The sequence below is a fragment of the Oncorhynchus masou genome, chromosome 27, assembly GCF_036934945.1.
Source record: "Oncorhynchus masou masou isolate Uvic2021 chromosome 27, UVic_Omas_1.1, whole genome shotgun sequence".
NCBI lineage: Eukaryota > Metazoa > Chordata > Actinopteri > Salmoniformes > Salmonidae > Oncorhynchus > Oncorhynchus masou.
The window spans coordinates 30,566,875-30,591,374 of NC_088238.1; the positions used below are offsets into that span (position 1 = coordinate 30,566,875).

The following is a 24,500-nucleotide window of genomic DNA, read 5'->3' on the forward strand; positions in this document are numbered from 1 at the left end:
AGAGAACAAGCGAGCCTTAGAGAGCCACGCACCGTCGGGCTTGGGCAGTCTGATGAGGCAGTAGTACTCTTTGTGGGTGATGAGGTTGGGCAGGCCCCGGAACAAGCTGCGACATGTCTTACACTCAAAGATGGTGTCCACCTCATTCAGCAGCATGTGCTTCAGCTGGGCAGTACCTACACATAGACAACACCAGGGGGCAGTGTTAGTGATCACTGGCTGATACAGACAGGACAAATAGGACTGATCGATTATCAACTCCTACAGCCTATAACCCTGTTGTTTGCAGATCGGAAGGAATATGATAGGAGTAATTAAATAGATTTGGTTTGGTGGAGGAGCGATCGTCACTTTTATTCAGACCGCCAAACATTGAAACAGTCGAAGCTAAGTGTTGCACTTGAAATCGTGTTTCACAACAAAATGTATGACTACGTCGTGATTCCTAATTAAAAAGACCGCCATGCTGTCTGAGTAGCAAGACTAGATGTTACCTGAACGCAAGACCTCTATGATCTGCTGGATGCCAGACTTGGAGGTCTGGAGCTGCTGCTGCAACAGAGGAGGGTCACCTGGCTCCACGCAGTACCCTGCAGAGGTCACACACTTCAATACAACACTTCAACTCTGCCCTCAGCCATGGAGTGTGTGTGTGTGTGTGTATGTGTGTGTGTGTGTGTGTGGAGAGAGTGGCTATTTCTAATAGAATGTGACTGGAATGGGTTTGCTGCCAGAGCCTGGGCATATAAGAATGGAAGTGGTGGCAGCCCCTATACAATGACTGTGGTGTGAGCAACGTGTGAGTCAATGAGAGTCACAGTGTGTGTGCGAGTAGGCCCTTCCCCCGCCCCTCAGGGCGTGCTGGTTTAATTCGACCCCCCCCTACAGCCTGTGGTCAGAGGGTGACCAATCAAGCGCGCCGACACAGCCAGCACCAAACACAGGAGAGTAATCATTACGCCCTTTCTGTTGCAAAATGTTTTGCAACAGAAACCGTTTGCTGCAAACGAGCGTTTCTATTGGAATAATTCAGGCAGGTCCCTCCTCGTTTCATTCCGTTTGCTCTGTATGCATCCGTTTGGTTCTTTACGGTTTCCGTAATGAATACACCCCAGTTCACCCCTTCCACCCTGCTAGAGCCGGACAAACAAGGAAATGTGCGTGGGACAGTTTTATGCAATAGACAAAGCTGATTAAACAGATATTTCACATCTTCCCTCCAGTTATTGGGGCCTACATTTAGAGAGTATGGTCAAATCCAAAACGGACCCCTAAGCAAAATGGTCAAACGTCCACCGAGCCTATCAGAGGGAAAGGTGGAAGATATTAACATATTGCTTACACCTGTCAAATCCTCTCAAGACTCCACAGGGGGCTATTTGGGATTGGGCCCCTTGACGGAGGTTTCCCTCTGTCTCCGGCTGCATTTCACTACTCCAGCGTGTCTTCTTTTCCTCTTCCTCTGCACCGGCATGAAAGATCTAGACAGGCGTCAGCCATATTGCCTCAGGGCATTTCCACGTGAAAGGAGCCATGGGCAACAACATGTGAAGTCCATAGGAAGTCAAGTCAAGTCCAACATGTATATTTAGTTTGGCCTTGTGAGTTTAAGAAACATTGCCTTGTACCTTGACATTCTGTTACCAAAACACGACATATCTTTTAATATATTTTCACATTTCTCTCCCTCATGAGGGAGGATGATGAAAGCTCACAGAAGTAAAGAGTAAAGGTAGACCTATCAATTAGTTTGAGTGTTTTTACTCATATCTATTTTGTTTCTGAATTATTAAGCGATTAAAACTGTTTACATAATTTCTGAAAAATCTGGTACGGAATTACTGCAATTTAATTGGCTATAATGGGAAATCATCGAAGTCGCAAACTACAGTTGGGTCACCTGCTACGGTCCTCCCTTCCACTGGCATACTGGTTTTCTTTCTCTTTCCGTCGTCTGGTGGTCAAGCAAGTGTGAAAACATTCTGGTCTCTCTCTCATTAATGTCATCTCTCCGAGACACCTACCCACGAGCCCCTTTCTTTCAATTCAATTCAATTCAAGGGGCTTTATTGGCATGGGAAACATGTGTTAACATTGCCAAAGCAAGTAAGGTATATAATATATAAAGTGAAATAAACAATAAAAAATAACAGTAGACATCACACATACAGAAGTTTCAAAACAATAAAGACATTACAAATGTCATATTATATATATATATATATACAGTGTTTTTACAATGTGCAAATGGTAAAGGACACAAGATAAAATAAATAAGCATAGATATGTGTTGTATTTACAATGGTGCGTGTTCTTCACTGGTTGCCCTTTTCTCGTGGCAACAGGTCACAAATCTTGCTGCTCTGATGGCACACTGTGGAATTTCACCCAGTAGATATGGGAGTTTTTCAAAATTGGATTTGTTTTCGAATTCTTTGTGGATCTGTGTAATCTGAGGGAAATATGTCTCTCTAATATGGTCATACATTGGGCAGGAGGTTAGGAAGTGCAGCTCAGTTTCCACCTCATTTTGTGGGCAGTGAGCACATAGCCTGTCTTCTCTTGAGAGCCATGTCTGCCTACGTCGGCCTTTCTCAATAGCAAGGCTATGCTCGCTGAGTCTGTACATAGTCAAAGCTTTCCTTAATTTTGGGTCAGTCACAGTGGTCAGGTATTCTGCCGCTGTGTACTCTCTGTGTAGGGCCAAATAGCATTCTAGTTTGCTCTGTTTTTTTGTTAATTCTTTCCAGTGTGTCAAGTAATTATCTTTTTGTTTTCTCATGATTTGGTTGGGTCTAATTGTGCTGCTGTCATGGGGCTCTGTAGGGTGTGTTTGTGAACAGAGCCCCAGGACCAGCTTGCTTAGGGGACTCTTCTCCAGGTTCATCTCTCTGTAGGTGATGGCTTTGTTGTGGAAGGTTTGGGAATCGCTTCCTTTTAGGTGGTTATAGAATTTAACTGCTCTTTTCTGGATTTTGATAATTAGTGGGTATCGGCCTAATTCTGCTCTGCATGCATTATTTGGTGTTCTACGTTGTACACTGAGGATATTTTTGCAGAATTCTGCGTGCAGAGTCTCAATTTGGTGTTTGTCCCATTTTGTGAAGTCTTGGTTGGTGAGCGGACCCCAGACCTCACAACCATAAAGGGCAATGGGCTCTATGACTGATTCAAGTATTTTTAGCCAAATCCTAATTGGTATGTTGAAATTTATGTTCCTTTTGATGGCATAGAATGCCCTTCTTGCCTTGTCTCTCAGATCGTTCACAGCTTTGTGGAAGTTACCTGTGGCGCTGATGTTTAGGCCAAGGTATGTATAGTTTTTTGTGTGCTCTAGGGCAACAGTGTCTAGATGGAATTTGTATTTGTGGTCCTGGTGACTGGACCTTTTTGGAACACCATTATTTTGGTCTTACTGAGATTTACTGTCAGGGCCCAGGTCTGACAGAATCTGTGCATAAGATCTAGGTGCTGCTGTAGGCCCTCCTTGGTTGGTGACAGAAGCACCAGATCATCAGCAAACAGCAGACATTTGACTTCAGATTCTAGTAGGGTGAGGCCGGGTGCTGCAGACTTTTCTAGTGCCCGCGCCAGTTCGTTGATATATATGTTGAAGAGGGTGGGGCTTAAGCTGCATCCCTGTCTAACCCCACGACCCTGTGTGAAGAAATGTGTGTGTTTTTTGCCAATTTTAACCGCACACTTGTTGTTTGTGTACATGGATTTTATGATGTCGTATGTTTTACCCCAACACCACTTTCCAACAGTTTGTATAGCAGACCCTCATGCCAAATTGAGTCAAAGGCTTTTTTGAAATCAACAAAGCATGAGAAGACTTTGCCTTTGTTTTGGTTTGTTTGGTTGTCAATTAGGGTGTGCAGGGTGAATACATGGTCTGTTGTACGGTAATTTGGTAAAAAGCCAATTTGACATTTGCTCAGTACATTGTTTTCATTGAGGAAGTGTACGAGTCTGCTGTTAATGATAATGCAGAGGATTTTCCCAAGGTTACTGTTGACGCATATTCCACGGTAGTTATTGGGGTCAAATTTGTCTCCATTTTTGTGGATTGGGGTGATCAGTCCTTGGTTCCAAATATTGGGGAAGATGCCAGAGCTAAGGATGATGTTAAAGAGTTTTAGTATAGCCAATTGGAATTTGTTGTCTGTATATTTGATCATTTCATTGAGGATACCATCAACACCACAGGCCTTTTTGGGTTGGAGGGTTTTTATTTTGTCCTGTAACTCATTCAATGTTATTGGAGAATCCAGTGGGTTCTGGTAGTCTTTAATAGTTGATTCTAAGATCTGTATTTGATCATGTATATATTTTTGCTCTTTATTCTTTGTTATAGAGCCAAAAAGAATGGAGAAGTGGTTTACCCATACATCTCCATTTTGGATAGATAATTCTTCGTGTTGTTGTTTGTTTAGTGTTTTCCAATTTTCCCAGAAGTGGTTAGAGTCTATGGATTCTTCAATTACATTGAGCTGATTTCTGACATGCTGTTCCTTCTTTTTCCGTAGTGTATTTCTGTATTGTTTTAGTGATTCACCATAGTGAAGGCGTAGACTCAGGTTTTCCGGGTCTCTATGTTTTTGGTTGGACAGGTTTCTCAATTTCTTTCTTAGAATTTTGCATTCTTCATCAAACCATTTGTCATTGTTGTTAATTTTCTTCGGTTTTCTATTTGAGATTTTTAGATTTGATAGGGAAGCTGAGAGGTCAAATATACTGTTAAGATTTTCTACTGCCAAGTTTACACCTTCACTATTGCAGTGGAACGTTTTACCCAGGAAATTGTCTAAAAGGGATTGAATTTGTTGTTGCCTAATTGTTTTTTGGTAGGTTTCCAAACTGCATTCCTTCCATCTATAGCATTTCTTAATGTTACTCAGTTCCTTTGGCTTTGATGCCTCATGATTGAGTATTGCTCTGTTTAGGTAGACTGTGATTTTGCTGTGGTCTGATAGGGGTGTCAGTGGGCTGACTGTGAACGCTCTGAGAGACTCTGGGTTGAGGTCAGTGATAAAGTAGTCTACAGTACTACTGCCAAGAGATGAGCTATAGGTGTACCTACCATAGGAGTCCCCTCGAAGCCTACCATTGACTATGTACATACCCAGCGTGCGACAGAGCTGCAGGAGTTGTGACCCGTTTTTGTTGGTTATGTTGTCATAGTTGTGCCTAGGGGGCATACGGGGGAGGGGATGCTGTCACCTCCAGGCAGGTGTTTGTCCCCCTGTGTGCTGAGGGTGTCAGGTTCTTGTCCGGTTCTGGCATTTAGGTCACCACAGACTAGTACATGTCCCTGGGCCTGGAAATGGTTGATTTCCCCCCAGGATGGAGAAGCTGTCTTCATTAAAATATGGGGATTCTAGTGGGGGATATAGGTAGCACACAGGAGGACATTTTTCTCTGTTAGGATAATTTCCTTTTGAATTTCTAGCCAAATGTAGAATGTTCCTGTTTTGATTAATTTAATGGAGTGAGTTAGGTCTGCTCTATACCAAATTAGCATACCCCCTGAGTCCCTTCCCTGTTTCACACCTGGTAGTTTGGTGGATGGGACTACCAGCTCTCTGTAACCTAGAGGGTATCCAGTGGGTCTGTCTCCTCTATACCAGGTTTCTTGCAAGATGACAATGTCTGTATTACCGATTTCTTTGGTGAAGTCCGGGTTTCTGCTCTTCAGGCCAAAGGCAGATGACCTCAGGCCTTGGATATTCCAGGATGAAATAGTAAAGGCTTTTGTTCCATAAAGTGTCCAATGTTGTTGGTCGTGGTTTGGCCTCAGGCCAGTAAGTGTGAGCAGAGCCTGCTGAGCATCTGGTACATGCCATTGGCTTGGGCGAGTGTGAGAGTGGGGGTTGGGACTGTTTGCCCGCTCACTACCTGGGCGTATGTGTGGCTTCCATGTTGAGGCCCTCTTTGCGGGGGTGGGGTGCATGGGGTGGGCAGGAGTGGCATAGGTCTGATCTGAGGGGGCCTAAATGGGGTGTGGGCATGATTGACGTGGGGGTGTTGATTGGTTGGGGTAGGGGTGTGGATGTGTCTGGGTGTGCGGTGGTCTGGATGTAATTCCTCTTGGCGTGGGTCCTCTATGTGTAGGTCCAGGGGGGTCCTGCAGGTCTGGGAGGGTGTCTCGCTGGTCTGGGTGGGGTGTCTATTGATCTGTTGCTCCTGTGTGAAGTGTTGGGGATACGTTTGAGAGCGATGTCCTTTAGAGTTCGGGCAAAGATGGGCACTGCTGCCTTGTAGAGGTGGACCTGGTCATAGAGGCTGTTCAAGTCCAGGGTGGAGTGGTGGGCCAGGAAAACGTTTGGTTTTGAGGCACAGTCACGGAAATACTTGCGTTTACCCGCTGTATTGTGGCAGGGTGGAAGTCTTTTCGTGGTAGCAGGGTGGAGATAACCACTTGTGCGTTGGGGAAAGTAGAAGAAGCCTTTTCAATCACTCCCTTCAGTGCTGTGGCCACTCTTTCCTGCTGGGCCCTCAGGTCGTTTGTGCCTGTGTGTATTATTATGTGGCTGGGTGAGCCTAGTTTGGCCTCAGACAGAAGGTCTATGGCGCTCTGGGTGTTTGGACACCAGAGTTTAGACACACTGTGTTTGGGAAAAAGTTTTTTTTCTTCTATATATTTCCCATTTGAGTCCATCAGTAGTACAATCTGTGTCTTGTGTTTGTCCTCAGTGGGAGTGGGGGGGTTGTCAGAAGGGCTATCAGGGTGGCTGACAGGGGGTGCTCAGGGGGGTGAGAGCCGCTGGGCTTGGGGTTCTTCATTTGTCTGTTCTGCTGTGATGTCGAGATTTTTGTTGGGTGCTGAGGTGGGCTGTTCTGCTGGCTTCTCTGTGGGGGTGGCCACCTCTCTAGTGGGTTGTTCTCTGTCACACGCCGTCCCCCTCAACCTCTCCTCCATCCCCCTCAACCTCTCCTCCATCCCCCTCACCTTCTCCTCCATCCCCCTCAACCTCTCCTCCACCAGCAGTCTGATACTCTCCTCTAGTTGCCTGTTCTGCTCCTCTTTCTCCTGTTGTATTTGTCTCACCACTGTCCAAAGTGCAGATATGTCTCTGTCCACCTCCAGCTCTCCTGGTCTGGTTAAGGGGCTGTTGTTTTGCTGGGCTGTTGTCTGGGTCTGTGCTGACTGAAGTGTGATCACCTGCTGTTCCAGCTCCACCTGCCTTATCTCCAGCTGGGTGAATTTGTCTTTCATTTCAATGAGGGAGTGGTAATCTGTGCTGGGAGGTTGACTCTCCGCTGGGGGTTGCTCGTCTGTGGGGTTACATAGTGTAGAGGTCTGGTCTGACCCACTCGGTGTGGGGGTATCTTTATCAAGGGAGAGCTTCTCCTGCTGGGCTAATTCTTTGATTAGGTGAAAGTCCAGCTGAAACTGTTTGGTGTTATTCTGTACAATTACTGTTCCGGACTTATAGATATTTATATTGCTTGACTCAGAGTCCTCGTTATCAAGTATTCTGAGTTTCCAGCCCTCGTTAACCCCCTCTCTTAACAAAGGGGTAGTGTGCTAATATAGCACTGTGCCATGCCAGGGGATGGTTTGTGTGGAAGATAAGGTTGCTGATGTTCCCATTTTTGTAATAGTCAGCAAAAAGTGTCTCTTGATTTTCCATAAGGAGCTTCATTTTGTAATCTTTTCTTGACTTATCATTCTTTACATGCAAAGGGTACTGTATTTTAATTACCTCTGAACAGCGGGAGGGAGCCTCTAAGGCCTCTCCATTTGGTTGGGGTAGACTGTGTGACTCTCCTGGCATTTTTGGGCTAATGGGCTTTGACACCTCTCACTTGACACGTCAGTGCTAGTTGAAGCTGTATCAAGCTTGGCAGAATTATGTTAGAATTCAGTCCTTATAAAGTAATGTTGTGTATTTTTCTTCTTGGCTTTTGGCTTTTAAATGTATAGTTTCGGACTAAGCATTACTCACTCAGTTCCAGGTTGGATGGGGTTTTCAGGTTTCTGTTGTTTTCCAGAGAATTTGCTGTATAGAGAAATAAATCTTGGTAGTTGTGAACCTTCCAGGTGATTCCGTAATTCCGTCCAAAATCAGGTTGTAGGTTTTAAGTTTTGATTTGAAGTGGGGGTTATGTTGTAGAGGGTAGAATCCAGTATGTGTTCCTGACAAAAAATCCAAGTTTATCTAACTCCTAATCTATCTTTTTTAAAGAAAATGCTGAAAAATGCAGGAGCTCATCTGATTGTGACTCTCTCTCTCTCTCCCTGATTTTTTGTCAGGAACACATACTGGATTCTACCCTCTACAACATAACCCCCACTTCAAATCAAAACTTAAAACCTACAACCTGATTTTGGACGGAATTACGGAATCACCTGGAAGGTTCACAACTACCAAGATTTATTTCTCTATACAGCAAATTCTCTGGAAAACAACAGAAACCTGAAAACCCCATCCAACCTGGAACTGAGTGAGTAATGCTTAGTCCGAAACTATACATTTAAAAGCCAAAAGCCAAGAAGAAAAATACACAACATTACTTTATAAGGACTGAATTCTAACATAATTCTGCCAAGCTTGATACAGCTTCAACTAGCACTGACGTGTCAAGTGAGAGGTGTCAAAGCCCATTAGCCCAACAATGCCAGGAGAGTCACACAGTCTACCCCAACCAAATGGAGAGGCCTTAGAGGCTCCCTCCCGCTGTTCAGAGGTAATTAAAATACAGTACCCTTTGCATGTAAAGAATGATAAGTCAAGAAAAGATCTCTTTCTGTCGTCTGGTGGTCAAGCAAGTGTGAAAACATTCTGGTATCTCCCTCATTAATGTCATCTCTCCGAGACACCTACCCACGAGCCCCTTTCTGTCCATTTACTGTAATCTCTCAGAGACACCTACCCACGAGCCCCTTTCTTTCTCTTTCTGTCGTCTGGTGGTCAAGCAAGTGTGAAAACATTCTGGTATCTCCCTCATTAATGTCATCTCTCCGAGACACCTACCCACGAGCCCCTTTCTGTCCATTTACTGTAATCTCTCAGAGACACCTACCCACGAGCCCCTTTCTTTCTCTTTCTGTCGTCTGGTGGTCAAGCAAGTGTGAAAACATTCTGGTATCTCCCTCATTAATGTCATCTCTCCGAGACACCTACCCACGAGCCCCTTTCTGTCCATTTACTGTAATCTCTCAGAGACACCTACCCACGAGCCCCTTTCTTTCTCTTTCTGTCGTCTGGTGGTCAAGCAAGTGTGAAAACATTCTGGTCTCTCTCTCATTAATGTCATCTCTCAGAGACACCTACCCACGAGCCCCTTTCTTTCTCTTTCTGTCGTCTGGTGGTCAAGCAAGTGTGAAAACATTCTGGTCTCTCCCTCATTAATGTAATCTCTCAGAGACACATACCCACAAGCCCCTTTCTGTCCATTTACTGTAATCTCTCAGAGACACCTACCCACGAGCCCCTTTCTGTCCATTTACTGTAATCTCTCAGAGACACCTACCCACGAGCCCCTTTCTGTCCATTTACTGTAATCTCTCCGAGACACCTACCCGCGAGCCCCTTTCTGTCCATTTACTGTAATCTCTCCGAGACACCTACCAGCGAGCCCCTTTCTGTCCATTTACTGTAATCTCTCCGAGACACCTACCCACGAGCCCCTTTCTGTCCATTTACTGTAATCTCTCAGAGACACCTACCCACGACCCCATTTCTGTCCATTTACTGTAATCTCTCCGAGACACCTACCCACGAGCCCCTTTCTGTCCATTTACTGTAATCTCTCCGAGACACCTACCCGCGAGCCCCTTTCTGTCCATTTACTGTAACCAGCATCCGGATGTCCGAAGACATTGAAAAGTGGTTGACATTTGGTCAGTTCGCCCTGGGCTTGATTTCAGTGCACAGACATCGTTGTTTCATACGTTCCGGACTGGCTTTAAATTTCAACGTCCAGAGATTTTTGGTCCGGTCCCGACCGGCCTTGATTCGGACCAATTCGGCCCATGTTTCACAAGTTAGGAGAGCACAGTCCTGTACAGTAGATTAGAATTCAGTACAGTACACAGAAGACCACACTAGAGTTGAGCACACTAATATACTGTGCTGTACTATACGGTACTGCACTCTATTGTACTGTACTATACTCTACTGTACTGAAGATTACTGTACTCTACTGTGTTGTACTTTGATGTCCAAACTTGTGAAAGATAGATGTCTATTGTTTCATATTTGGTCTGGTCCAACCTAATTTGATCTTGTTTGGGGCGGAGCTCATTAAAATAATTTGTTGTTATTTGTTATTTTATTAGGATCCTCATTAGCTGTTGCAAAAGCAGCAGCTACTCTTCCTGGGGTCCAACACAAAACATGAAACATAATACAGAATGACATACAGAACATCATTAGACAAGAACAGCTCAAGGACAGAACTACATACATTTAATAATATCCAGTGTACCCAACTATGAAAAGTTTATACCTTTGTGTAACTAGGATACATCACCATGAAGAGAACAAAATTGTTATGCATAATTATGTGTAGTACAAATCCACTTCATTTACTGTAGTTCACTAACCAAAAGAGATTTATTCAAAGTCCCGGTGTCATGTCATAGCTGACACCTCATTCTATCTGCAGATACGTCTCCTCAGCCACTCGCATCTCCTCTGTCATGTCACTCTCCTCTGTCATGTCACTCTCCTCTGTCATGTCACCCTCCTCTCCTCAGTCATGTCACTCTCCTCTCCTCAGTCATGTCACTCTCCTCTCCTCAGTCATGTCACTCTCCTCTCCTCAGTCATGTCACTCTCCTCTCCTCAGTCATGTCACTCTCCTCTCCTCAGTCATGTCACTCTCTCCTGTCATGTCACTCTCCCCTGTCATGTCACTCTCCTCTGTCATGTCACTCCCTCCTGTCATGTCACTCTCCTCTGTCATGTCAAGCTACTCTCCTCTGTCATGTCACTCTCCTCTGTCATGTCACTCTCCTCTGTCATGTCACTCTCCTCTCCTCTGTCATGTCACTCTCCTCTCCTCTGTCATGTCACTCTCCTCTCCTCTGTCATGTCACTCTCCTCTCCTCTGTCATGTCACTCTCCTCTCCTCTGTCATGTCACTCTCCTATCCTCTGTCATGTCACTCTCCTCTGTCATGTCACTCTGTCATGTCACTCTCCTCTGTCATGTCACGCTCCTCTCCTCTCCTGTCATGTCACTCTCCTCTCCTCTCCTGTCATGTCACTCTCCTCTCCTCTGTCATGTCACGCTCCTCTCCTCTCCTGTCATGTCACTCTCCTCTCCTCTGTCATGTCACTCTCCTCTCCTCTGTCATGTCACTCTCCTCTCCTCTGTCATGTCACTCTCCTCCTCTGTCATGTCACTCTCTCCTGTCATGTCACTCTCCTCTCCTCTGTCATGCCACTCTCCTCTCCTCTCCTGTCAAGTCACTCTCCTCTGTCATGTCACTCTCTCCTGTCATGTCACTCCCCTCTCCTCTGTCATGTCACTCTCTCCTGTCATGTCACTCTCCTCTGTCATGTCACTCTCCTCTCCTCTGTCATGTCACTCTCTCCTGTCATGTCACTCTCTACTGTCATGTCACTCTCCTCTCCTCTGTCATGTCACTCTCCTCTCCTCTGTCATGTCACTCTCTGTCATGTCACTCTCCTCTCCTCTGTCATGTCACTCTCCTCTCCTCTGTCATGTCACTCTCCTCTCCTCTGTCATGTCACTCTCCTCTCCTCTGTCATGTCACTCTCCTCTCCTCTGTCATGTCACTCTCCTCTCCTCTGTCATGTCACTCTCCTCCTGTCATGTCACTCTCCTCTGTCATGTCATGTCACTCTCCTCTCCTCTGTCATGCCACTCTCCTCTCCTCTGTCATGCCATGTCACTCTCCTCTCCTCTGTCATGCCACTCTCCTCTGTCATGCCACTCTCCTCTCCTCTGTCAAGTCACTCTCCTCTCTTCTGTCAAGTCACTCTCCTCTCCTCTGTCATGTCACTCTCTCCTGTCATGTCACTCTCCTCTCTGTCATGTCACTCCTCATCTCTCCTCTGTCATGTCACTCTCCTCTCCTCTGTCATGTCACTCTCCTCTCCTCTGTCATGTCATGTCCTCTCCTCTCATGTCACTCTGTCATGTCACGCTCCTCTCCTCTCCTGTCATGTCACTCTCCTCTCCTCTGTCATGTCACTCTCCTCTCCTCTGTCATGTCACTCTCCTCTCCTCTGTCATGTCACTCTCCTCTCCTCTGTCATGCCACTCTCCTCTCCTCTGTCAAGTCACTCTCTTCTCTTCTGTCATGTCACTCTCCTCTCCTCTGTCATGTCACTCTCCTCTCCTCTGTCATGTCACGCTCCTCTCCTCTGTCATGTCACGCTCCTCTCCTCTGTCATGTCACGCTCCTCTCCTCTCTGTCATGTCACTCTCCTCTGTCATGTCACTCCCCCCTGTCATGTCACTCTCTCATGTCACTCTCCTCTCCTCCTGTCATGTCACTCTCCTCTCCTCTGTCATGTCACTCTCCTCTCCTCTGTCATGTCACTCTCCTCTCCTCTCCTCTCCTCTGTCATGTCACTCTCCTCTGTCATGTCACTCCCCCCTGTCATGTCACTCTCCTCTGTCATGTCACTCTCCTCTGTCATGTCACGCTCCTCTCCTCTGTCATGTCACTCCTCTCCTCTCCTCTGTCATGTCACGCTCCTCTCCTCTCCTGTCATGTCACTCTCCTCTCCTCTGTCATGTCACTCTCCTCTCCTCTCCTGTCATGTCACTCTCCTCTCCTCTGTCATGTCACTCTCCTCTCCTCTGTCATGTCACTCTCCTCTCCTCTGTCATGTCACTCTCCTCTCCTCTGTCATGTCACTCTCCTCTCCTCTGTCATGTCACTCTCCTCCTGTCATGTCACTCTCCTCTGTCATGTCACTCTCCTCTCCTCTGTCATGTCACTCTCCTCTCCTCTCCTGTCATGTCACTCTCCTCTCCTCTGTCATGTCACTCTCCTCTCATGTCACTCTCCTCTCCTCTGTCATGTCACTCTCCTCTCCTCTGTCATGTCACTCTCCTCTCCTCTGTCATGTCACTCTCCTCTCCTCTGTCATGTCACGCTCCTCTCCTCTCCTGTCATGTCACTCTCCTCTCCTGTCATGTCACTCTCCTCTCCTCTGTCATGTCACTCTCCTCTCCTCTGTCATGTCACTCTCCTCTCCTCTGTCATGTCACTCTCCTCTCCTCTGTCATGTCACTCTCCTCTCCTCTGTCATGTCACTCTCCTCCTGTCATGTCACTCTCCTCTCCTCTGTCATGCCACTCTCCTCTCCTCTCCTGTCATGTCACACTCCTCTCCTCTGTCATGTCACTCTCCTCTGTCATGTCACTCTCCTCTCCTCTGTCATGTCACTCTCCTCTCCTGTCATGTCACTCTCTCCTGTCATGTCACTCTCTCCTGTCATGTCACTCCCCTCTCCTCTGTCATGTCACTCTCTCCTGTCATGTCACTCTCCTCTGTCATGTCACTCTCCTCTCCTCTGTCATGTCACTCTCCTCTCCTGTCATGTCATGTCATGTCACTCTCCTCACTCTCTCTGTCATGTCACTCTCCTCTCCTCTGTCATGTCACTCTCCTCTCCTCTGTCATGTCACTCTCCTCTGTCATGTCTCCTGTCATCCACTCTCCTCTGTCATTTCACGCTCCTCTCCTCTCCTGTCATGTCACTCTCCTCTCCTCTCCTCTCCTCTGTCATGTCACTCTCCTCTGTCATGTCACTCTGTCATGTCACTCTCCTCTCCTTCTGTCATGTCACTCTCTCTCCTCTGTCATGTCACTCTCCTCTCCTCTGTCATGTCACTCTCTCCTGTCATGTCACTCTCCTCTCCTCTGTCATGTCACTCTCCTCTCCTCTGTCATGTCACTCCCTCTCCTCTCCTCTGTCATGTCATGTCACTCTCCTCTCCTCTGTCATGTCACTCTCCTCTCCTCTGTCATGTCACTCTCCTCTCCTCTGTCATGTCACTCTCCTCTCCTCTGTCATGTCACTCTCCTCTCCTCTGTCATGTCACTCTCCTCTCCTCTGTCATGTCACTCTCCTCTCCTGTCATGTCACTCTCCTCCTGTCATGTCACTCTCCTCTGTCATGTCACGCTCCTCTCCTCTGTCATGTCACTCTCCTCTCCTCTGTCATGTCACTCTCCTCTCCTCTGTCATGTCATGTCACTCTCCTCTCCTCTCCTCTGTCATGTCACTCTCCTCTCCTCTGTCATGTCACTCTCCTCTCCTGTCATGTCACTCTCCTCTCCTCTGTCATGTCACTCTCCTCTCCTCTGTCATGTCACTCTCCTCTCCTCTGTCATGTCACTCCCTCCTGTCATGTCACTCTCCTCTGTCATGTCACTCTCTCCTGTCATGTCACTCTCCTCTCCTCACTGTCCTCTGTCATGTCACTCTCTCCTGTCATGTCACTCTCCTCCCTGTCATGTCACTCTCCTCCTCTGTCATGTCACTCTCCTCTCCTCTGTCATGTCACTCTCATGTCACTCTCCTCTCCTCTGTCATGTCACTCTCCTCTCCTCTGTCATGTCACTCTCCTCTCCTCTGTCATGTCACTCTCCTCTCCTCTGTCATGTCACTCTCCTCTCCTCTGTCATGTCACTCTCCTCTCCTCTGTCATGTCACTCTCCTCTCCTCTGTCATGTCACTCTCCTCTCCTCTCCTGTCATGTCACTCTCCTCTCCTCTGTCATGTCACTCTCTCCTGTCATGTCACTCTCCTCTGTCATGTCACTCTCCTCTCCTCTGTCATGTCACTCTCCTCTCCTGTCATGTCACTCTCCTCTCCTCTGTCATGTCACTCTCCTCTCCTCTGTCATGTCACTCTCCTCTCCTCTGTCATGTCACTCTCCTCTCCTCTGTCATGTCACTCTCCTCTCCTCTGTCATGTCACTCTCCTCTCCTCTGTCATGTCACTCTCCTCTCCTCTGTCATGTCACTCTCCTCTCCTCATGTCATGTCACTCTCCTCTGTCATGTCACTCTCCTCTCCTCTGTCATGTCACTCCTCTCCTCTACTCTGTCATGTCACTCTCCTCTCCTCTGTCATGTCATGTCACTCTCCTCTCCTCTGTCATGTCACTCTCCTCTCCTCTGTCATGTCACTCTCCTCTCCTCTGTCATGTCACTCTCCTCTCCTCTGTCATGTCACTCTCCTCTCCTCTGTCATGTCACTCTCCTCTCCTCTGTCATGTCACTCTCCTCTCACTGTCATGTCACGCTCCTCTCCTCTGTCATGTCACGCTCCTCTCCTCTGTCATGTCACGCTCCTCTCCTCTGTCATGTCACGCTCCTCTCCTCTCCTGTCATGTCACTCTCCTCTGTCATGTCACTCTCTCTGTCATGTCACTCTCTCCTGTCATGTCACTCTCTCCTGTCATGTCACTCCCCTCTCCTCTGTCATGTCACTCTCTCCTGTCATGTCACTCTCTCCTGTCATGTCACTCTCTCCTGTCATGTCACTCTCCTCTCCTCTGTCATGTCACTCTCCTCTCCCACTCTGTCATGTCACTCTCCTCTCCTCTGTCATGTCACTCTCCTCTCCTCTGTCATGTCACTCTCCTCTCCTCTGTCATGTCACTCTCCTCTCCTCTGTCATGTCACTCTCCTCTCCTGTCATGTCACTCTCCTCTCCTCTGTCATGTCACTCTCTCCTCTCATGTCATGTCTCTCCTCTCCTCTGTCATGTCACTCTCCTCTCCTCTGTCATGTCACTCTCCTCTCCTCTGTCATGTCACGCTCCTCTCTCCTCTGTCAAGTCACTCTCCTCTCTTCTGTCAAGTCACTCTCCTCTCCTCTGTCATGTCACTCTCTCCTGTCATGTCACTCTCCTCTGTCATGCCACTTTCCTCTCCTCTCCTCTGTCATGTCACTCTCCTCTCCTCTGTCATGTCACTCTCCTCTCATGTCACTCCTCTCCTCTGTCATGTCACTCTCCTCTCCTGTCATGTCACTCCTCTCCTCTCTGTCATGTCACTCTCCTCTCCTCTGTCATGTCACTCTCCTCTCCTCTGTCATGTCACTCTCCTCTCCTCTGTCATGTCACTCTCCTCTCATGTCATGTCACTCTCCTCCCTCTGTCATGTCACTCTCCTCCCTCTGTCATGTCACTCTCCTCTGTCATGTCATGTCACTCTCTCCCTCTCATGTCACTCTCTCCCTCTCCTGTCATGTCACTCTCCTCTCCTCTGTCATGTCACTCTCCTCTCCTCTGTCATGTCACTCTCCTCTCCTGTCATGTCACTCTCCTCTCCTCTGTCATGTCACTCTCCTCTCCTCTGTCACGCTCCTCTCCTCTCCTCTGTCATGTCACTCTCCTCTCCTCTGTCATGTCACTCTCCTCTCCTCTGTCATGTCACTCTCCTCTCCTCTGTCATGTCACTCTCCTCTGTCATGTCACTCTCCTCTCCTCTGTCATGTCACTCTCCTCTCCTGTCATGTCACTCTCCTCTCCTCTGTCATGTCACTCTCCTCTGTCATGTCATGTCACTCTCCTCTCCTGTCATGTCACTCTCTCCTGTCATGTCACTCTCCTCTCCTCTGTCATGCCACTCTCCTCTCCTCTGTCATGTCACTCCCTCCTGTCATGTCACTCTCCTGTCATGTCACGCTCCTCTCCTCTGTCATGTCACTCTCCTCTCCTCTCCTGTCATGTCACTCTCCTCTCCTGTCATGTCACTCTCCTCTCCTGTCATGTCACTCTCCTCTCCTCATGTCATGTCACTCTCCTCTCCTCTGTCATGTCACTCTCCTCTCCTCTGTCATGTCACTCTCCTCTCCTCTGTCATGTCACTCTCCTCTCCTCTGTCATGTCACTCTCTCCTGTCATGTCACTCTCTCCTGTCATGTCACTCTCCTCTCCTCTGTCATGTCACTCTCTCCTGTCATGTCACTCTCCTCTGTCATGTCACTCTCCTCTCCTCATGTCACTCTCCTCTCCTCTGTCATGTCACTCTCCTCTCCTGTCATGTCACTCTCCTCTCCTCTGTCATGTCACTCTCCTCTCCTCTGTCATGTCACTCTCCTCTCCTCTGTCATGTCACTCTCCTCTCCTCTGTCATGTCACTCTCCTCCTGTCATGTCACTCTCCTGTCATGTCACTCTCCTCTGTCATGTCACTCTCCTCTCCTCTGTCATGTCACTCTCTCCTGTCATGTCACTCTCCTCTCCTCTGTCATGTCACTCTCCTCTCCTCTCCTCTGTCATGTCACTCTCCTCTCCTCTGTCATGTCACTCTCCTCTCCTCTGTCATGTCACTCTCCTCTCCTCTGTCATGTCACTCTCCTCTCCTCTGTCATGTCACTCTCCTCTCCTCTGTCATGTCACTCTCCTCTCCTCTGTCATGTCACTCTCCTCTCCTCTGTCATGTCACTGTCACTCTCCTCCTGTCATGTCACTCTCCTCTGTCATGTCACTCTCCTCTCCTCTCATGTCACTCTCCTCTCCTCTCCTCTGTCATGTCACTCTCACTCTCCTGTCATGTCATGTCACTCTCCTCTCCTCTGTCATGTCACTCTCCTCTCCTCTGTCATGTCACTCTCCTCTCCTCTGTCATGTCACTCTCTCCTGTCATGTCACTCTCCTCTCCTCTGTCATGTCACTCTCCTCTCCTCTGTCATGTCACTCTCCTCTCCTCTGTCATGTCACTCCTCTCCTCTCCTCTGTCATGTCACTCTCCTCTCCTCTGTCATGTCACTCTCCTCTGTCATGTCACTCTCACTCTCCTCTGTCATGTCACTCTCCTCTGTCATGTCACTCTCTCCTGTCATGTCACTCTCTCCTGTCATGTCACTCCCCTCTCCTCTGTCACGTCACTCTCTCCTGTCATGTCACTCTCCTCTGTCATGTCACTCTCCTCTGTCATGTCACTCTCCTCTCCTCTGTCATGTCACTCTCTCCTGTCATGTCACTCTCTCCTGTCATGTCACTCTCTCCTGTCATGTCACTCTCCTCTCCTGTCATGTCACTCTCCTCTGTCATGTCACTCTCCTCTCCTCTGTCATGTCACTCTCCTCTCCTCTGTCATGTCACTCTCCCTCTCCTCTGTCATGTCACTCTCCTCTCCTCTGTCATGTCACTCTCCTCTCCTCTGTCATGTCACTCTCCTCTCCTCTGTCATGTCACTCTCCTCTCCTCTGTCATGTCACTCTCCTCTGTCATGTCACTCTCCTCTCCTCTGTCATGTCACTCTCTCCTCTCCTGTCATGTCACTCTCCTCTCCTGTCATGTCACTCTCCTCTCCTCTGTCATGTCACTCTCCTCTCCTCTGTCATGTCACTCTCCTCTCCTCTGTCATGTCACTCTCCTCTCCTCTGTCATGTCACTCTCCTCTCCTCTGTCATGTCACTCTCCTCTCCTCTGTCATGTCACTCTCCTCTCCTCTGTCATGTCACTCTCCTCCTCTGTCATGTCACTCTCCTCTGTCATGTCACTCCTCTGTCATGTCATACTCCTCTCCTCTGTCATGTCACTCTCCTCTGTCATGTCACTCTCCTCTCCTCTGTCATGTCACTCTCCTCTCCTCTGTCATGTCACTCTCCTCTCCTCTGTCATGTCACTCTCCTCTCCTCTGTCATGTCACTCTCCTCTCCTCTGTCATGTCACTCTCCTCTCCTCTGTCATGTCACTCTCCTCTCCTCTGTCATGTCACTCTCCTCTCCTCTGTCATGTCACTCTCCTCTCCTCTGTCATGTCACTCTCCTCTCCTCTGTCATGTCACTCTCTCCTGTCATGTCACTCTCCTCTCCTGTCATGTCATCTCCTCTCTCTCCTGTCATGTCACTCTCATGTCACTCTCTCTCCTCTGTCATGTCACTCTCTCCTGTCATGTCACTCTCCTCTCCTGTCATGTCACTCTCCTCTCCTGTCATGTCACTCTCCTCTGTCATGTCACTCTCCTCTGTCACTCTGTCATGTCACTCTCCTCTGTCATGTCACTCTCCTCTGTCATGTCACTCTCCTCTGTCATTTCACTCTCTGTCATGTCACTCTCCTCTGTCAAGTCACTCTCCTCTCCTCTCCTGTCATGTCACTCTCCTCTCTTGTCACTCTCCTCTCCTGTCATGTCATGTCACTCTCCTCTCCTCTGTCATGTCACTCTCCTCTCCTGTCATGTCATGTCACTCTCCTCTCCTCTGTCATGTCACTCTCCTCTCCTCTGTCATGTCACTCTCCTCTCCTCTGTCATGTCACTCTCCTCTCCTCTGTCATGTCACTCTCCTCTCATGTCACTCTCCTCTCCTGTCATGTCACTCTCCTCTCCTCTGTCATGTCACTCCCTCCTGTCATGTCACTCTCCTCTGTCACTCATGTCACTCTCCTCTGTCATGTCACTCTCCTCTGTCATGTCACTCTCACCTGTCATGTCACTCTCCTCTCCTGTCATGTCACTCTCCTCTCATGTCACTCTCCTCTCCTGTCATGTTACTCTCCTCTCCTGTCATGTCACTCTCCTCTCCTCTGTCATGTCACTCTCCTCTGTCATGTCACTCTCCTCTGTCATGTCACTCTCCTCTCCTGTCATGTCACTCTCCTCTCCTCTGTCATGTCACTCTCCTCTCCTCTGTCATGTCACTCTCCTCCTGTCATGTCACTCTCCTCTCCTCTCCTCTGTCATGTCACTCTCCTCTCCTCTGTCATGTCACTCTCCTCTCCTCTGTCATGTCACTCTCCTCATGTCACTCTCCTGTCATGTCACTCTCCTCTCCTGTCATGTCACTCTCCTCTCCTGTCATGTCACTCTCCTCTCCTCTGTCATGTCACTCTCCTCTGTCATGTCACTCTCCACTCCTGTCATGTCACTCTCTCTCTCTCCTGTCATGTCACTCTCCTCTCCTCTGTCATGTCACTCTCCTCTCCTCTGTCATGTCACTCTCCTCTCCTCTGTCATGTCACTCTCCTCTCCTCTGTCATGTCACTCTCCTCTCCTCTGTCATGTCACTCTCCTCTCCTGTCATGTCACTCTCCTCTCCTCTGTCATGTCACTCTCCTCTCCTCTGTCATGTCACTCTCCTCTCCTCTGTCATGTCACTCTCCTCTGTCATGTCACTCTCCTCTCCTCTGTCATGTCACTCTCTCCTGTCATGTCACTCTCCTCTCACTGTCATGTCACTCTCACTCTCCTGTCATGTCACTCTCCTCCCTCTGTCATGTCACTCTCCTCTCCTCTGTCATGTCACTCACTCTCCTCTCCTCTGTCATGTCACTCTCCTCTCCTCTGTCATGTCACTCTCCTCTCCCTTGTCATGTCACGCTCCTCTCCTCTCTTCTGTCATGTCACTCTCCTCTCCTGTCATGTCACTCTCCTCTCCTCTGTCATGTCACTCTCCTCTCCTCTGTCATGTCACTCTCCTCTCCTGTCATGTCACTCTCCTCTGTCATGTCACTCTCTCCTGTCATGTCACTCTCCTCTCCTCTGTCATGTCACTCTCCTCTCCTCTGTCATGTCACTCTCTCATGTCATGTCATGTCACTCTCCTCTCCTGTCATGTCACTCTCCTCTCCTCTGTCATGTCACTCTCCTCTCCTCCTGTCATGTCACTCTCCTCTCCTCTGTCATGTCACTCTCCTCTCCACTCTCCTCTGTCATGTCACTCTCCTCTCCTCTGTCATGTCACTCTCCTCTCCTGTCATGTCACTCTCCTCTCCTCTGTCATGTCACTCTCCTCTCCTCTGTCATGTCACTCCTCATGTCATGTCACTCTCCTCTCCTCTCATGTCATGTCACTCTCTCCTGTCATGTCACTCTCCTCTCCTCTGTCATGTCACTCTCCTCTGTCACTCTCCTCTCCTCTGTCATGTCACTCTCCTCTCCTCTGTCATGTCACTCTCCTCTCCTCTGTCATGTCACTCTCCTCTCTCATGTCACTCTCCTCTCCTCTGTCATGTCACTCTCCTCTCCTCTGTCATGTCACTCTCCTCTCCTCTGTCATGTCACTCTCCTCTGTCATGTCACTCTCTCCTGTCATGTCACTCTCCTGTCATGTCACTCCTCTGTCATGTCACTCTCCTCTCCTCTCTCTCTGTCATGTCACTCTCCTCTGTCATGTCACTCTCCTCTGTCATGTCACTCTCTCCTGTCATGTCACTCTCCTCTGTCATGTCACTCTCCTCTCCTCTGTCATGTCACTCTCCTCTCCTCTGTCATGTCACTGTCCTCTCACTCTCTGTCATGTCACTCTCCTCTCCTGTCATGTCACTCTCCTCTCCTCTGTCATGTCACTCTCCTCTCCTCTGTCATGTCACTCTCCTCTCCTCATGTCATGTCACTCTCCTCTCCTCTGTCATGTCACTCTCCTCTCCTCTGTCATGTCACTCTCCTCTCCTCTGTCATGTCACTCTCCTCTCACTCTGTCATGTCACTCTCCTCTCCTCTGTCATGTCACTCATCCTCTCCTCTCCTGTCATGTCACTCTCCTCTCCTCTGTCATGTCACTCTCCTCTCCTCTGTCATGTCACTCTCCTCTCCTCTGTCATGTCACTCTCCTCTCCTCTGTCATGTCACTCTCCTCTCCTCTGTCATGTCACTCTCCTCTCCTCTGTCATGTCACTCTCCTCTCCTCTGTCATGTCACTCTCCTCTCCTCTGTCATGTCACTCTCCTCTCATGTCACTCTCCTCTCCTCTGTCATGTCACTCTCCTCTGTCATGTCACTGTCGCTCCTCTCCTCTGTCATGTCAAGCTCCTCTCCTCTCCTGTCATGTCACTCTCCTCTCCTCTGTCATGTCACTCTCCTCTCCTCTGTCATGTCACTCTCCTCTCCTCTGTCATGTCACTCTCCTCTCCTCTGTCATGTCACTCTCCTCTCCTGTCATGTCACTCTCCTCTCCTCTGTCATGTCACTCTCCTCTCCTGTCATGTCACTCTCCTCTCTGTCATGTCACTCTCCTCTCCTCTGTCATGTCACTCTCCTGTCATGTCACTCCTCTGTCATGTCACTCTCTCCTCTCCTGTCATGTCACTCTCCTCTGTCATGTCACTCTCCTCTCCTCTGTCATGTCATGTCACTCTCCTCTCCTCTGTCATGTCACTCTCCTCTCCTCTGTCATGTCACTCTCCTCTCCTGTCATGTCACTCTCCTCTCCTCTGTCATGTCACTCTCTCCTGTCATGTCACTCTCTCCTGTCATGTCACTCTCTCTCTCATGTCACTCTCTCTCATCTGTCACTCTGTCTCTCCTCTGTCATGTCACTCTCCTCTGTCATGTCACTCACTCTCCTCATCCTCTCCTCCTGTCATGTCACTCTCCTCTCCTCTGTCATGTCACTCTCCTCTCCTCTGTCATGTCACTCTCCTCTCCTCTGTCATGTCACTCTCCTCTCCTCTGTCATGTCACTCTCCTCTCCTCTGTCATGTCACTCTCCTCTCCTCTGTCATGTCACTCTCCTCTCCTCTGTCATGTCACTCTCCTCTCCTCTGTCATGTCACTCTCCTCTCCTCTGTCATGTCACTCTCCTCTCCTCTGTCATGTCACTCTCCTCTGTCACTCTCCTCTGTCATGTCACTCTCCTCTCCTGTCATGTCACTCTCCTCTCCTCTGTCATGTCACTCTCCTCTCCTCTGTCATGTCACTCTCCTCTCCTCTGTCATGTCACTCTCCTCTCCTCTGTCATGTCACTCTCCTCTCCTCTGTCATGTCACTCTCCTCTCCTCTCCTGTCATGTCACTCTCCTCTCCTCTGTCATGTCACTCTCCTCTGTCATGTCACTCTCCTCCTGTCATGTCACTCTCCTGTCATGTCACGCTCCTCTCCTCTGTCATGTCACTCTCCTCTCCTCTGTCATGTCACTCTCCTCTCCTCTGTCATGTCACTCTCCTCTCCTCTGTCATGTCACTCTCCTCTCCTCTGTCATGTCACTCTCCTCTCCTCTGTCATGTCACTCTCTCCTGTCATGTCACTCTCTCCTGTCATGTCACTCTCTCCTCTGTCATGTCACTCTCCTGTCATGTCACTCTCCTCTCCTGTCATGTCACCTCATCCTCTCCTCTGTCATGTCACTCTCTCCTGTCATGTCACTCTCTCCTGTCATGTCACTCTCTCCTGTCATGTCACTCTCCTCTCCTCTGTCATGTCACTCTCCTCTCCTCTGTCATGTCACTCTCCTCTCCTCTGTCATGTCACTCTCCTCTCCTCTGTCATGTCACTCTCCTCTCCTCTGTCATGTCACTCTCCTCTCCTCTGTCATGTCACTCTCCTCTCCTCTGTCATGTCACTCTCCTCTCATGTCACTCTCCTCTCCTGTCATGTCACTCTCCTCTCCTGTCATGTCACTCTCCTCTCCTCTCCTGTCATGTCACTCTCCTCTCCTCTGTCATGTCACTCCTCCTCTCCTGTCATGTCACTCTCCTCTCCTCTGTCATGTCACTCTCCTCTCCTCTGTCATGTCACTCTCCTCTCCTCTGTCATGTCACTCTCCTCCTGTCATGTCACTCTCCTCTGTCATGTCACTCTCCTCTCCTGTCATGTCACTCTCCTCTCCTCTGTCATGTCACTCTCCTCTGTCATGTCACTCTCCTCTCCTGTCATGTCACTCTCCTCTCCTGTCATGTCATGTCACTCTCCTCTCCTGTCATGTCATGTCACTCTCCTCTCCTCTGTCATGTCACTCTCCTCTCCTCTGTCATGTCACTCTCCTCTCTGTCATGTCACTCTCCTCTCCTCATGTCACTCTCCTCTGTCATGTCACTCTCCACTCTCCTGTCATGTCACTCTCATCACTGTCATGTCACTCTCCTCTCTCTGTCATGTCACTCTCCTCCTGTCATCACTCTCCTCTGTCATGTCACTCTCCTCTCCTCTGTCATGTCACTCTCCTCTCCTCTGTCATGTCACTCTCCTCTCCTCTGTCATGTCACTCTCCTCTCCTCTGTCATGTCACTCTCCTCTCCTGTCATGTCACTCTCCTCTCCTCTGTCATGTCACTCTCCTCTCCTCTGTCATGTCACTCTCCTCATGTCACTCTGTCATGTCACTCTCCTCTCCTCATGTCATGTCACTCTCCTCTCCTCTGTCATGTCACTCTCCTCTCCTGTCATGTCACTCTCCCTCTGTCATGTCACTCCTCTCCTCTGTCATGTCACTCTCCTCTCCTGTCATGTCACTCTCCTCTCCTCTGTCATGTCACTCTCCTCTCTCTGCTCCTCTCTCCTGTCATGTCACTCACTCTCATGTCACTCTCTGTCATGTCACTCCTCTCCTCTGTCATGTCACTCTCCTCTCTGTCATGTCACTCTCCTCTCCTCTCTGTCATGTCACTCTCCTCTCCTGTCATCACTCTCCTCTGTCATGTCATGTCTCCTCTCTCTCCTCTGTCATGTCACTCTCCTCTCTCATGTCACTCTCTGTCATGTCATGTCACTCTCCTCTGTCATGTCACTCTCCTCTCCTCTGTCATGTCACTCTCCTCTCCTCTGTCATGTCACTCTCCTCTGTCATGTCACTCTCCTCTCCTCTGTCATGTCACTCTCCTCTCCTCTG

General features: G+C 48.7%; 1 protein-coding gene across 2 annotated transcripts in view; it reads right to left on the bottom strand.

The window, feature by feature from the left end:
* LOC135515979 (zinc finger protein 800-like) overlaps positions 1-24,500 on the bottom strand; it is a 55,720-nt gene that overhangs the window by 7,678 nt on the left and 23,542 nt on the right. For both annotated transcript variants that reach the window (XM_064939891.1, XM_064939890.1), the window contains exons 3-4: positions 495-590; positions 33-176 (exon numbers count right to left, since the gene is read on the bottom strand). In XM_064939891.1, coding sequence (XP_064795963.1) covers positions 33-176; positions 495-590 — 240 coding nt within the window. The remainder of the gene's footprint in view (positions 1-32; positions 177-494; positions 591-24,500) is intronic.